General features: G+C 34.2%; 1 protein-coding gene across 1 annotated transcript in view; it reads left to right on the top strand.

The window, feature by feature from the left end:
* The window catches only part of LOC106868455 (retinal guanylyl cyclase 2), a 363,114-nt gene that overhangs the window by 113,560 nt on the left and 236,815 nt on the right, over positions 1-12,739 (top strand). Inside the window, exon 4 of the mRNA XM_052966448.1 lies at positions 11,896-12,012. Within this exon, the coding sequence (XP_052822408.1) occupies positions 11,896-12,012 (117 nt within the window). The remainder of the gene's footprint in view (positions 1-11,895; positions 12,013-12,739) is intronic.

The following is a 12,739-nucleotide window of genomic DNA, read 5'->3' as shown; positions in this document are numbered from 1 at the left end:
GACCGATAGAATAAGTACTAGGCTTCCAAAGAATAAGTCCTGGGGTCGATTTGCTCGACTAAAGGTGGTGCTCCAGCATGGCCACAGTCAAATGACTGAAACAAGTAAAAGAGTAAAGAGTAAATAGGGTTGATATCATCAATACCCTGGCTGTATCTGTTATGATCAGCAGCTTTAATATAAAATAATCCATCAATGAGATAAATGAAATCAATGTAAAGCTGCACAAGTTTCTCACAGTGCAGTCATACATCACCCAAAGGTAGATATAGACAGAATTTACATTCCATGAAAGGAAGGAAGATGTGAACTGATGCAGTCACAATTATATTTAAAGATAGCAACCAACTAATTATAAGATATTTAAACATGTAAGAAAGCATGAAAATACCAAGAAACTAAATTGTAAAGGAATTAAAGATCACCAAAACTGGGTGCAACTTGATGAAACACAATCCTATGTGAAAGCAAATCAAATAAAAGGGAAGCCAGATCCAATGGAATCTTAGAGCTGTGTAATAAATGAAAGAATAAAGTATTCCATAGTAAATACTCTACTAAAGTCAGCAATCTTGATATTGATAGAAATATGAGACATTGATGGCTGTCTGCAACTGAACTTAAATCAGATACAGAAAGCTTCATTATAGCTGCTCAGGGTCAGTACATACTCACAGGAAATTAGCCAGACAAGATTCTTAAAAGTAGTACTGATCATTCATGACAATTTTGTGGTACACTCTTGGACACAATTAACCATCTCTGAGTTTACCTCAAATGAGTATGTCAAACATGATGATATGCTGGGTTAATATTTGCACTGGATCATACTAATTCTGGATAATGACTCACAATTCCTTGATTCACAAGATTGATTAAAACAAAATGTGATAAAAATCATAAAATATAGCTTTAATTTTACCTTGTAATTTATGCTAGCTATCTTAGGCTTTGCTATCATATTAAATGCTTGTAAGAGAAAACAAACATATCGTGTATTGTCAGTTAATTAAGCTCTAATTGATATAATATGAAAATGTCAATTTATATAGTTTGACATTTTCTCTATTCCACCACACCAAGGTTTAGGTTTTATACTTAGAACGTTTTTTTTTTCTCTAGCTATTATTCAAAGTTATAAATTTCACTGTTAATGCCAAAATAGACTTGTTTTATCAGCAAACAATGATTGAAGTAAATTCTATTGGTTACTACTTTCATTCTTTCATATATTTTACAGACAGATAATCTTTATGATTTGCTGAGTCAGACAATGAAATATGACATTTCTAAACTTCACAAAACATATTATTTCCATTGTCATCTGGGTTGTTTTTACTCTCTGTTCAGATCAGCAACATTAAGCCACAGAAGTTGAATACTGTCTCAGTATCAAAGAAAATGCAAGGAAAATATCTTCTGCTAAAAATTTATCTACACATTCACTTTTTCTCTTTGTCAGTTACATATATCATCCAGGGTTTCTTATGCTTTACCAAAGACAAACAATGAGATGACAAAATAAAATATTGACCATAATTCTGAACCAGTCAGATTTATATTATATCCTGTGGCTTGGACTGGTCAGTGGGTCATGCCTTAACATTTGATCTACAACATCTTTGTCAGCAATCTGATCAATCAATGCTGACAAGGTTATCTAAAGCAAGGCAACACAAAACAAGAAATATTTTGAGGTCATGAAATCATAAAAGTAATACAAACCATCATATCCTGTAGTGGCATAATTTTGTTTGTCCTTTACATTGTATTACAGCAAATCACTGCAATTTATTTGTGAATATCGATGCAATATTTTCTCATATCAAATATATTAATTTATTATTTTGTGCAATAAATGCCATTCATTAATTTGATATTTATCTGTTTTCTATGGTGTCTAAAACCTGTATCAGTTTAATACAAAGAATATCATAAATTCTTCTAATCTTTTACTATTATTACTTGTTAGACTGTAGCCATGCTGGGCATCTCCTACAAAGATTTATTTGGTTATATTTTATATTTCTACTTCAGTCTGCTAATTATTTATTTTATCACTGTTTGTTGAATTGTTAAAGTACAAGACAAAGAGTAGCAACAAAAATGACAGAAATTTTTAGACTGGTTTACATACAAACACACATGTGTATGCACACACACACACACACACACACACACACACACACACACATATACCCATACACAATGGGCTTCCATGGGTTTCCTGTCAACAGATAATTTTCTGACTAAAACAATACTCATAACAATTTGCAAAAGTTTACATACCAAGATGTATAGCCTTCAATATTGTTGCAGTCCAGACATATTGGTTATTAAATAGAGAATCATTGGTCTCTTCTCAAATATGTGTATAATTACTCGAGTTAAAGGCATGATGTACTAAATATCATACTTAAAAAATTTCTAATTGAAATTTTTCTTTCTTGTCTAGAAAAAGAAAAACAAAACCAATAAGCAACTCACACCAAAAAGATAATTTCAAGTAATAGAGAATTAATTCCACAAGTTAATTCAAATGTTTAGGGAAAGGGCAGCTTGATCTTTGTTTACATGCAAGGGGGACAAATATGGACATGTTTTGGTCTATTATAACTCATCAGCTGAGTATAGTCAACCTATATAAAAGGGAGTTATCAATAATTTTAGGTTAGATGGCTTAATGACATCAATTTAGATTATTAATTTGAAGGGTGATATACTGAATGTCACTTATCTAAATTACACAATATCTTATCCCCGACAGAACCAAGCCATGGCTCATAGAACCAATAGTGAAACTTATTACCTAACTAAAAAGGGACAGTAATATGCTGAGTTAGTGTATCATTCCAAACTTTTCTAGTATTAATATATTCAAGTAGAAGTCATGGAATTAAATATAAGAAAATCAATATATATATTTCTGATTTATTTCTAATATATCAAAACATTATGCTTTAATTCTTTTTTATTCTTAATGTTCACTTCTTATTAAATTAATGTAAAACTTCTTGAAAATCTAGATATATTTATTACTTGTATTAGACATTTTACTTGTATTAAGTATTAGATATTTCTGGATACTCTTCAAAAAAGAAGCATGTAATGTGCTAAGGCTAAGATACATGTCACCATTAGTGAAAGTCTAGCATTTAGGTCAGTTACCCAGTCCTTAACCACTCAACTGTCAAGACATTTCTAAAATGATTGATAAAAAGAGAATGTCTTTTCCAGTAATGTATTCCCTTGATAAAAAACAAAAAGTTATACAATTTCTCTGAAAGCTGCTATTCCAGGGAATTTTATGTTATGGTGTTCTCTGATTTGTTAATAAGAAGCTTTGGAAGTTGACTGTTTGCTTAGATTGGCATCTAAACTAACAATTTGTTCCTATCTGCTAAAAGGAGAATAAATGTTCTGGCAACATACACTTCATAGGATGAAGTAGGATAAAGACATTAATGTACTGTTGAGAATTCTGTCTGTTTAGAAATCCTGAAGGGTTGCTAGGCTAGAGCATCGGTCAATAAACAGAGCAAATAATTCTTTATTTGTAAATATGCAGCCCCTAGCAAATGCTTTGTAACATGTGCATAAATTATAGCAACATACACATGTATTCACAAACTCCAGTATTATTTAAGAATATCTTTGTTAAATATTTTATATTAAAGTACTTTTATCTATTAAATAATCTCTTTGCTAAACAACATACATTCAGGTGTATAGTATCTAGATGTATAGAAGTTTGCTTTACATTGAAAATTGTTGTGAATTTATATGAACAACTCACCAAGCTATTTTTCTACTAAAATCCTTAAAACATTTTGGAATGAATGTATTAATATCTGAATAATTGATAGCAAATTAAACTTTAGTTTCTTAAGTTAAATTCTACTTTATCAGATGAGTAGAAAGATTTTACAAAATATGGGAAATGATTATAATTTAAGATTGAAATAATTTTCTGTTCAGTGAAAATTTAAAATTTTGTCTCATACACCATGAACACAGAAATGCAATGCACACACATCGATGCTCATATATGCACACATATGTACACCCACTGCATGCATGCACTCACATACAAAATATATGCAAACACATACACTTATTCTTCTATAGTAAGTGAGAATAATTACTAGTTCTTTGCGCTTTGCGACTTTCTGATGGAACTGGAGACAATCTACCTTTCAGAGGTTCTTTATATCTAAATTCATCTGAAGATAATGATATATAAGACATGACTCTTAGGTATGGATCTGTGATAATTAGCATACTCAAGTATTAAAAAACAAAATAAATAAAATAGATATTTCACTCTATATGCAATGAGTACACTAATTTTGTTCACAACATATACAACTTAACACACACACACACATTTATGTAAGAAATTAAAATGACAAGGGAATAAGAAATTATGCCACGAACTTCATAAGCTTACAGTTGTTTCTACTATGAGACATAATGCACCCATGGTTGAATACTTGTGTATCACCTGATAGCTTGGAGGAGGACTTTACGGGGATGACTACCAGCTCACTATGGAAGGTTATAATGCATTTCAAATGGAACATTTCTGTAAAAGTATTCAAAGATTATTTAAGAACTACAATTTCTCACACACTTTCAAACCCAATGCCAAAATTCTTAATGTCTTAGATGTAACAGGTATTATCTACTGTCTCTAATGATCATCCAAATCTATTTCCAATGTGCTCTTAGAATCTATTGCTCCAACACTTCTTCCACAAAGTCTCTTTTCTCTGTTAACCTTCCTGTGATACTGCTACTTATGATAATTCTACGGAGCACATTGTTATAACTGTATGACAGAAAATATAGTATTGAAACTAAAAATATCAATGAGTGGCTGTGTGGTAAGTAGCTTGCTTAAGTAGCTTGCTTACCAACCACATGGTTCCCGGTTCATTCCCACTGTGTGGCACCTTGAGTAAGTGTCTTCTACTGTAGCCTCGAGCCGACCAAAGCCTTGTGAGTGGATTTGGTAGACGGAAACTGAAAGAAGCCTGTCGTATATATATATATGTATATGTGTGTATATGTTTGTGTGTCTGTGTTTGTCCCCCCAACACCGCTTGACAGCCGACGGTGGTGTGTTTACATCCCTGTAACTTAGCAGTTCGGCAAAAGAGACCAATAGAATAAGTACTAGGCATCCAAAGAATAAGTTATGGGGTCGATTTGATTTGACTAAAGGCGGTGCTCCAGCATGGCCGCAGTCAAATGACTGAAAGAAGTAAAAGAGTAAAGAGTATGAGCTAATGAGGGTCATTACACCATCACTGTACCTACTAGAAATAGCAGCAAGTCTCCCTAAAATCATGGCTTACAATGTTAAGAAATGGAAGTACATATTAGAAATACCAAACCTGAATAAAAGATAAGGTGGCCATAGCTAGTCCACTTTTCATCAAAGGCTGACTATGGGCTAAGCAATAATGACAGCAACAAGGTATGCAAGTTTCAAAATTAGATACAGAGTTGCATTTCTTGAACTGGCAAAGGGGATACTGCGTAAGAAGAATATAAACAGTGTGCATATATAGCAAAGTGCAAATGTTTGAAAGTGCATTTGGGCATAAGATGTAGTGTGCAAGAGAGAAGACTGGTATGATCATTATATTCTAATGATGCCAAACCAAACAAAGAGCCATTTGTAGAAATAACAGCCAAATCTTCCTAAATGCAATGTGCTTGACAAAAAAAGAAAAAGAAAAAGAAAAAAGAAAAGAAGATTGGATGCTTATATTTTGGAATACCTTTAGCCATTTGTCTTCTCAAAAGGAGATAAATGAAGAACGCTTAATGAATATTGTTCTAGGGATTTAAGTATACTGATGATTGAGGATTTATTTAGCATAAACTAATTAGATATAATTGCTAAAAAGATATACATTAATATCTGGTGCGTGACACTTTGGGAAAGTGTCTTCTATAGCCTTAGGCTGACCAAAGCATTGTGAGTAGATTTGGTAGATGGAAACTGAAAGAAGCCTGTCGCATATGCATGTATATTTATGTGTGTGTCTCTTAGTGTTTGTCACCTACCATCACTTGACAACCAGTGTTGGTGTGTTTACATCCCTGTAACATAGTGGTTCAACAAAAGCAAATGATAGAGTAAGGCTTAAAAAATGAAAAATACTGGGGGTGATTCATTTGACTGAAATTCTTCAAGGTGGTGCCCCAGCATGGTTGTAGTCTCATGACTGAAACAAGTAAAAGATAAATAATATCCTTTAATGGATTTTTTTTGAACTGCTAAGATTATCTCACAAACATAATTATTGAGGGTTTTGAAATTGGTAGTTTTTAATTAAATAGTTTGTCATTCAATGTCACAGACACCTTCTACAAATCTATTGTTTATAAATTAGTATAAGGCAAATAAAAGTAATTAAATCATAGCAAGATTCAAACATTTAACTGTAACCAATCAAGCTAATTATCAATTAAAATGTGTGATCAGGAATACTTCAAATTTTTAATAAGTCAAAAGATTGACAGAATTCAGAACAGTGTCTGCAATACTATGTAAACTTGAAACCCCTTAGCTAATTATTTAAGTAGTCATTCACAGCATTGAATAATCTTGGATGAAAATTCAGGCTAAGACATCAGACACAAATTAGTTTAAGTAGTTACCCACTGCAGTGAATAATCTTGAATGAAAATTCAGGCCGGAACATCAGACACAAATTTTTATTAATTGATGTGGTGTAATACTACTGACTGAATATTTGACCATATTCTAAAACAGTGTGTTCAAAATCAAAACAACAGTTGTATTATCAGATTATAAAGTGGAAGCAGGACCATAGTTTATATGAAGAACATTATGATTATTAATTAGTTTCTCTTGATCAACACCTCCATACACATATTCTAATTCATACGCCCCAGTACTTTATCACATTTAGAAACTCTCCTTGCTCATATTTCCCCCCATATGACATCACCCTATAATAGTTTAAGCTGAACATCAACTTCATATACCTCACTATTCTATGAGTTGTTGCAAATACTATGGCTACTTTCCAGCCTCCTTGAATTCAATATTGAAACAGAATAGCTGGTGGAGACTGGTATAATAAAAATTTTAGCTTGCTGTTAGCTTGTAAGGAAAATCTTATGTGAATTATTTCTAAGAGGTTATAAAATAAGTTGGATAAATGAGAAGCCAGTCTCATTGTGATAGTTGCCATATTATCAAGTTGTTAAGAAGAGTAGGTATAAAGAAAAGGGATCTAGCGAAGAGTTTATAACTTTTGTACAGTACTAATATTTAGAATTCATTTCCCCAAAGGATCTCCTGGTAAAAAGGGCAATAAAGTGTCAAGTGGGTGAAAGATTTCTGCAGAGGATGAATAGAACAAATACCAAAGTGTTTGGAAATATTTTTTAGTGTATAAGAAAGAAGTTTGAATGTAAAGAGAATGCGACAAGGTGGGTTGTAGAAATAAAAGAAAAAAGACAATAGAAACAAGGGAAACAAAAAAAAAACAAAGAAAAAAAGGACAAGGGAAACAAAAATGATAAATCTCAAGATATTTCATTTTCCTTCGATTGATGAAAGAAAAACTATAATAGAAATAAACACATACATAATATGTAATGTATAATACAATTAATTCATATTCTCACACATCAGAATGTTGCCACAATCTTTGATCCCAACCCAAACACATTGCTGTATTTGGCTCAAACTGTGTTGTTCAAATCTCACTACTATTCTTTCCTTAACAGATTGTGGTTAGTGTTGTAATAAAAAAGATGTATAAGGTTATAAAACTCCTTCACTGTAGTTCCTAAACAGAGGCAAGATTGCAAAACTATTTGTCTTCCTTCTTATTTCTAATTTTAGATGCAGTGTATTCTCTCATTTCTGTCATGATGTTATCTCATACCAGAATAGTACTATCATATCGGTATTTGTTTCTGAGATATATTGAGACACATATCTCTCATAAAATAATAAACATTACAAAATAATATTGTTGTTAGCTGGGAGATATGAATGTAAACCCGAAAAAAGTATTTGGGTTTATCACAGTTGAACTGTGTTGTTGAACACTTTGTGTTATTAAAATATGTAAGTTTAGAGAAAGAACATATGATTTAACTATCAATTTCTTATACTTCTTTTCAAAGCTCATTTGATGTTGTCAGTAAGGTGAGGGTTGGCAATGAGCATAGTGAAGAATTCCGAGTAGGGGTCCACCAAGGACCAGTCCTCAGCCCCCACTTATTCATCATAGTCCTCTCAGCAATAACAGAGGAATTCAAGACAGGATGTCCCTAGGAGCTTCTCTATGCTGATGACCTTGCTCTAATTGCTGAGTCACTATCAGAACTAGAAAAGTTTCAGGTGTGGAAGCAAGGTCTAGAATTGAAGGGCCTTAGAGTCAATCTAGCAAAAACCAATGTCTAACTAAGTAGGAAGGTAGACAAATCACTAATCCCTTCAGGTAGATGGCCCTACTTGAGTTGTAGAAAAGGCATAGGTAGAAAGTCCATAAGATGTACCTGGTGTAATCTATAGACACATAAGAGGTGCAGCAATATCAAAGGAAGGCTAACTGGGAAGATAGTTTTTGTGTGTGACAGATGCTCAGGATCAATAAACACTGAAAATGTGCAGAAAAGAGCTTCCATCACATGCCAGTGGGAAAAACTAGAAGTAGTTGATAACTTCTGTTACCTAGGTGACCAAGTCAGTAGCAGGGATGGATGCTCTGAGAGTGTAGCAGCTAAAATAAGAATAGCCTGGGCAAAGTTCAGAGAGCTCCTACCTCTGCTGGTGACAAAGGGCCTCTCACTCAGAGTAAAAGGTAGACTGTATGACGTATGTGTGCGAACAGCCATGCTACATGGCAGTGAAACATGGGCCGTGACTACTGAGGACATGTGTAAGCTTGCAAGGAATGAAGCCAGTAAAGTCTGCTGGATGTGTAATGTCAGTGTGCATACATGAAAGAGTGCAAGCACCCTGAGAGAAAAGTTGGACATAAGAAGCATCAGATGTGGTGTGCAAGAGAGAAAACTGTGCTGGTATCACCATGTGTTACATATGGATAAGGAAAACTGTGTGAAAAAGTGTCACAACCTAACAGTGGAGGGAACCTATGGAAGAGGTAGACCCTGGAAGATCTGGGATGAAGTAGTGAATCACGACCCTCAAATGTTAGGCCTCATGGAGGCAATGACAAGTGACTGAGACCTTTGGAGATATGCTGTGCCTGAGAAGACCCAGAAAGCCAAGTGAGACCGTAACCATGGCTTATGCCAGTGCAGCATAACCGACCCATTTAAGAGTTCCCTTCAATCATTGGGCAATAAACTGTTCTTGTGAAGACCTGTTGAGTCAAGTGAAGTCATTGTCATGGCTGATGACAGTACCACCTGATTGGCACCCATGCCGGTGGTATGTAAAATGCATCATTTGAGCATGGTTGATGCCAGTGCCAGCTGACTGCTCCCATGCCAGTGGCACATAAAAAGCACCCACTACACTCTTGGAGTGGTTGGCATTAGGAAGGGCATCCAGCTGTAGAAACTTTGCCAGATCAGATTGAAGCCTGGTGCAGCCTCCTGGCTTGCCAGCCCTCAGTCAAACCGTCCAACCCATGCCAGCATGGAAAGTGGACGTTAAACGATGATGATGTTCAGTGAGAATGATTCAAACAAGCATAGCAATAAAGTTTACCTGGTTCTGAAAAAAATGATGTATGACAATGTCATTCTTAACAATAGACCAATACCTTGACCTAAAATGCACTGTCCTGCTTGCGGGATATGTACACACACACATGCATGCATACGTACATGCACACATATATGTACATGGATATATACATGCATATGCACATACATTATTTACATTGTTCTATTATAACAATATAGGGATGAATTCCATAGTTATCTTTGTTTATCTCATATCTACAATAGTATTCCAACCATTTTTGTCCATTTATTTTCTATATTTTATCATTAGGTTTTTTTCTCTCTGTTCTAGAAAAATTCCATCACTGTCTAGAAAAATAATTCTTCATGTCAGTGTGTGTGTGTGTCTATGTATGTGTGTGTAAGTATTTATGCTTCACGGCCACAAATGTAGATACATATATTATTATTTCCTGTCTTGCTAGATCAGATAATGAAATCAATTCAATAATTGTTAGCTGAAGATTGATGGAAAGATGGAAAGATAAGCCAAAACAGAAAAACAAAAGTAAATAGTAAACCAAAAATCCATAAATAAATGTGATAATGATGGAGAAAGGCAAAGATTAATATGTGTATGTCAATGGTATATTGCAGTTTCTATGTGTTGTAAAGATATTTCAGGCATTTGATAGGTGCATAATATATCTAATTTAGTAACAGACAATTCTGAGATCAAATACTGACTGAATGAATGTCTACTCATAATTTTCTATAAGTATTTAACTTTTGGTAGTGGGGTAATACTGGTAATCCCTACTGATTCCCTACCTTTCCCCATCTTCTGCTCTCTCTCTCTCTCTCTCCTTCTCTTTCTATCAGTCTATCTTGTCAATTTAATATGGGTGATAAAATGTAAAACGTCACCCTTTCAAAGCCTAGCCAGGCTCATGGGCCCGGTTTCCATGGCATATGTTTTATATAGTTTTTTCTGTTTGTTAACTTATTTATCTCTATTTCTTATATTTCATCATGAGTATGTGCATGTTTCGCTTTTGTGTGTGTATTATACTGTTTGTATCTGTGTCTTTCTTTTTGTTTTTCTCTCAGTCTCTAGTCGTCACGTGTGGTACGGTGGTGGGTGTCATTGTTCCATTCATGTATTCTGTCGAGGCTTGGTCTATCTATTACTATGTGTGTGACCTCCATAATCTGTCCTATGCAATGATAATACCTTAACCACCAAGTTATTAACTGAGCCTCTATGTTCTACTTGAGCATGTTGGTAGAGCTCTTTGATCTCCCACTAATGTTTACCTATTCACTCCCCTATACTATGTGCTGTCTCCCAAGTGTAAGTCATTGTCTTGTTTCTGCACTATCTCTCAGTACACCATAAGCTATAGACTACATTCCTAATCTTACAGTTAACCCATTGGTCCATACTACATACTATTCAATTGTTTTCTTTACATGGAGACCTACCAAAGAAATAAGTTCTATAGATCAGTGATTTCATGGGGATTCCAGGCCTTTCTGTTACTTTAATCCATAGATTCATCTTATCTAATGCTTTAATCCATGAATCGATAGATTAAAGTAGCAGAAAATCAGCAAACCCCATGAAATCAATAATCTGTAGAACTTATCCCTTCGACAGGTCTCCATGTTGTTGCTGTTGCTGTTAGTGAGCATCAGTACTCTTTAAAAAGAGCCAGATCTACCAGCGAATTGCTCTACCATCTGTACAAGTGGTCTATTGTATTTTACAATTGAGAATTTTGACAATAGTAATGTTGTATGCATGAAAATGTGGCCCAACAGAGGAGTTGCTCTGCAGTTATTCAATCTGTTTGAAATAACCATATTTCCTTAAATACTGTCTTACTATTTTAAATATCTACCTTAGTAATTGTTATCTTTATTATCCATAATTTTGTATTTAGTACTTAATTTTCTATGAGCGAAATGGTTCTGTTGTGTCTGAGGAGAGTCATTTTCTTATTGTGCCTTGAAATTTAACACACTCACCGTTAAAATTTCCACTTATTTCTTATTTTTATTTTCCTAAAATTTTTGTTGCGTCTTGCAAACTTATCAATAGTCTTGACTCAAAGTGAAATGGATATTGTAGCAGAAATGTATGCAAACATAAAAATTCTTATGTTTCTTTTCTCTAATAAAAACTGTTACACATTACAGATACCAAAGAGTACAACATTATTTGGAAAACCAGATCTTCTACGTGGTTCAGAGCCTTCTAATTCAATGTCAACCTTAAATGAGATTTCCGAGTTTTCTGAGACAGCCAGATACAACGTGAGTATTCCAATTATTCTGTTTTCTTATACTTACCAAATTGATCTTAGATTGCTTTATGTTTTTATATTCAGAATAAATGGCATGGCTGTGTGGTAAGAAGCCTGCTCCCTAACCACATGGTAACAGGTTTAGTCCCACTGCATGGCATAATAGGCAAATGTCTTCTACTATAGCCTTGGGCTGACCAAAGTCTTGTGAGAGGATTTGATAAACAGAAAGTGAAAGAAGCCCACCATATATATATATATATATATATATATATATAGTAAAATAAAGATTCCTATAGAATCAGGTACTTGAAAAGATATTTACCAGGTAGGGTTCAATAAACCTGTGGTTCCAGCCTATGGCTGGTAAGTATCAAATACGATATTCCGGTTGTGCACTCAGAGAAAACCAACCCTATGAGTATTTAGGACCTAGGGGCTGGTTCAAAGCTCGTGTTACATCGAATTGTATGTAGTTGATATACTCTAGGGTGTCTGATAAGTCGTAAATCCCCTTGGTGTATTATAATCAAATGAATAATAACATACAATGGATAATTGTCTGCTCATTGCAGCTGTTTCTTATACATCTATTTAATAGAAGAATGAGAACATTACTCCATTACAAAGAACCATAATAATCATGGTAAGCATGCAGCCATGTGGGTTATGCTGAGGGTGGGGGTAGAGGTGGGGTGTGTGGGTAAGCACAGGATGGGGGTAGAGGTGGAGTTGGG

The sequence above is a fragment of the Octopus bimaculoides genome, chromosome 3, assembly GCF_001194135.2.
Source record: "Octopus bimaculoides isolate UCB-OBI-ISO-001 chromosome 3, ASM119413v2, whole genome shotgun sequence".
Taxonomy (NCBI): Eukaryota; Metazoa; Mollusca; class Cephalopoda; order Octopoda; family Octopodidae; genus Octopus; species Octopus bimaculoides.
This window is presented reverse-complemented; position numbering and strand designations above follow the sequence as displayed.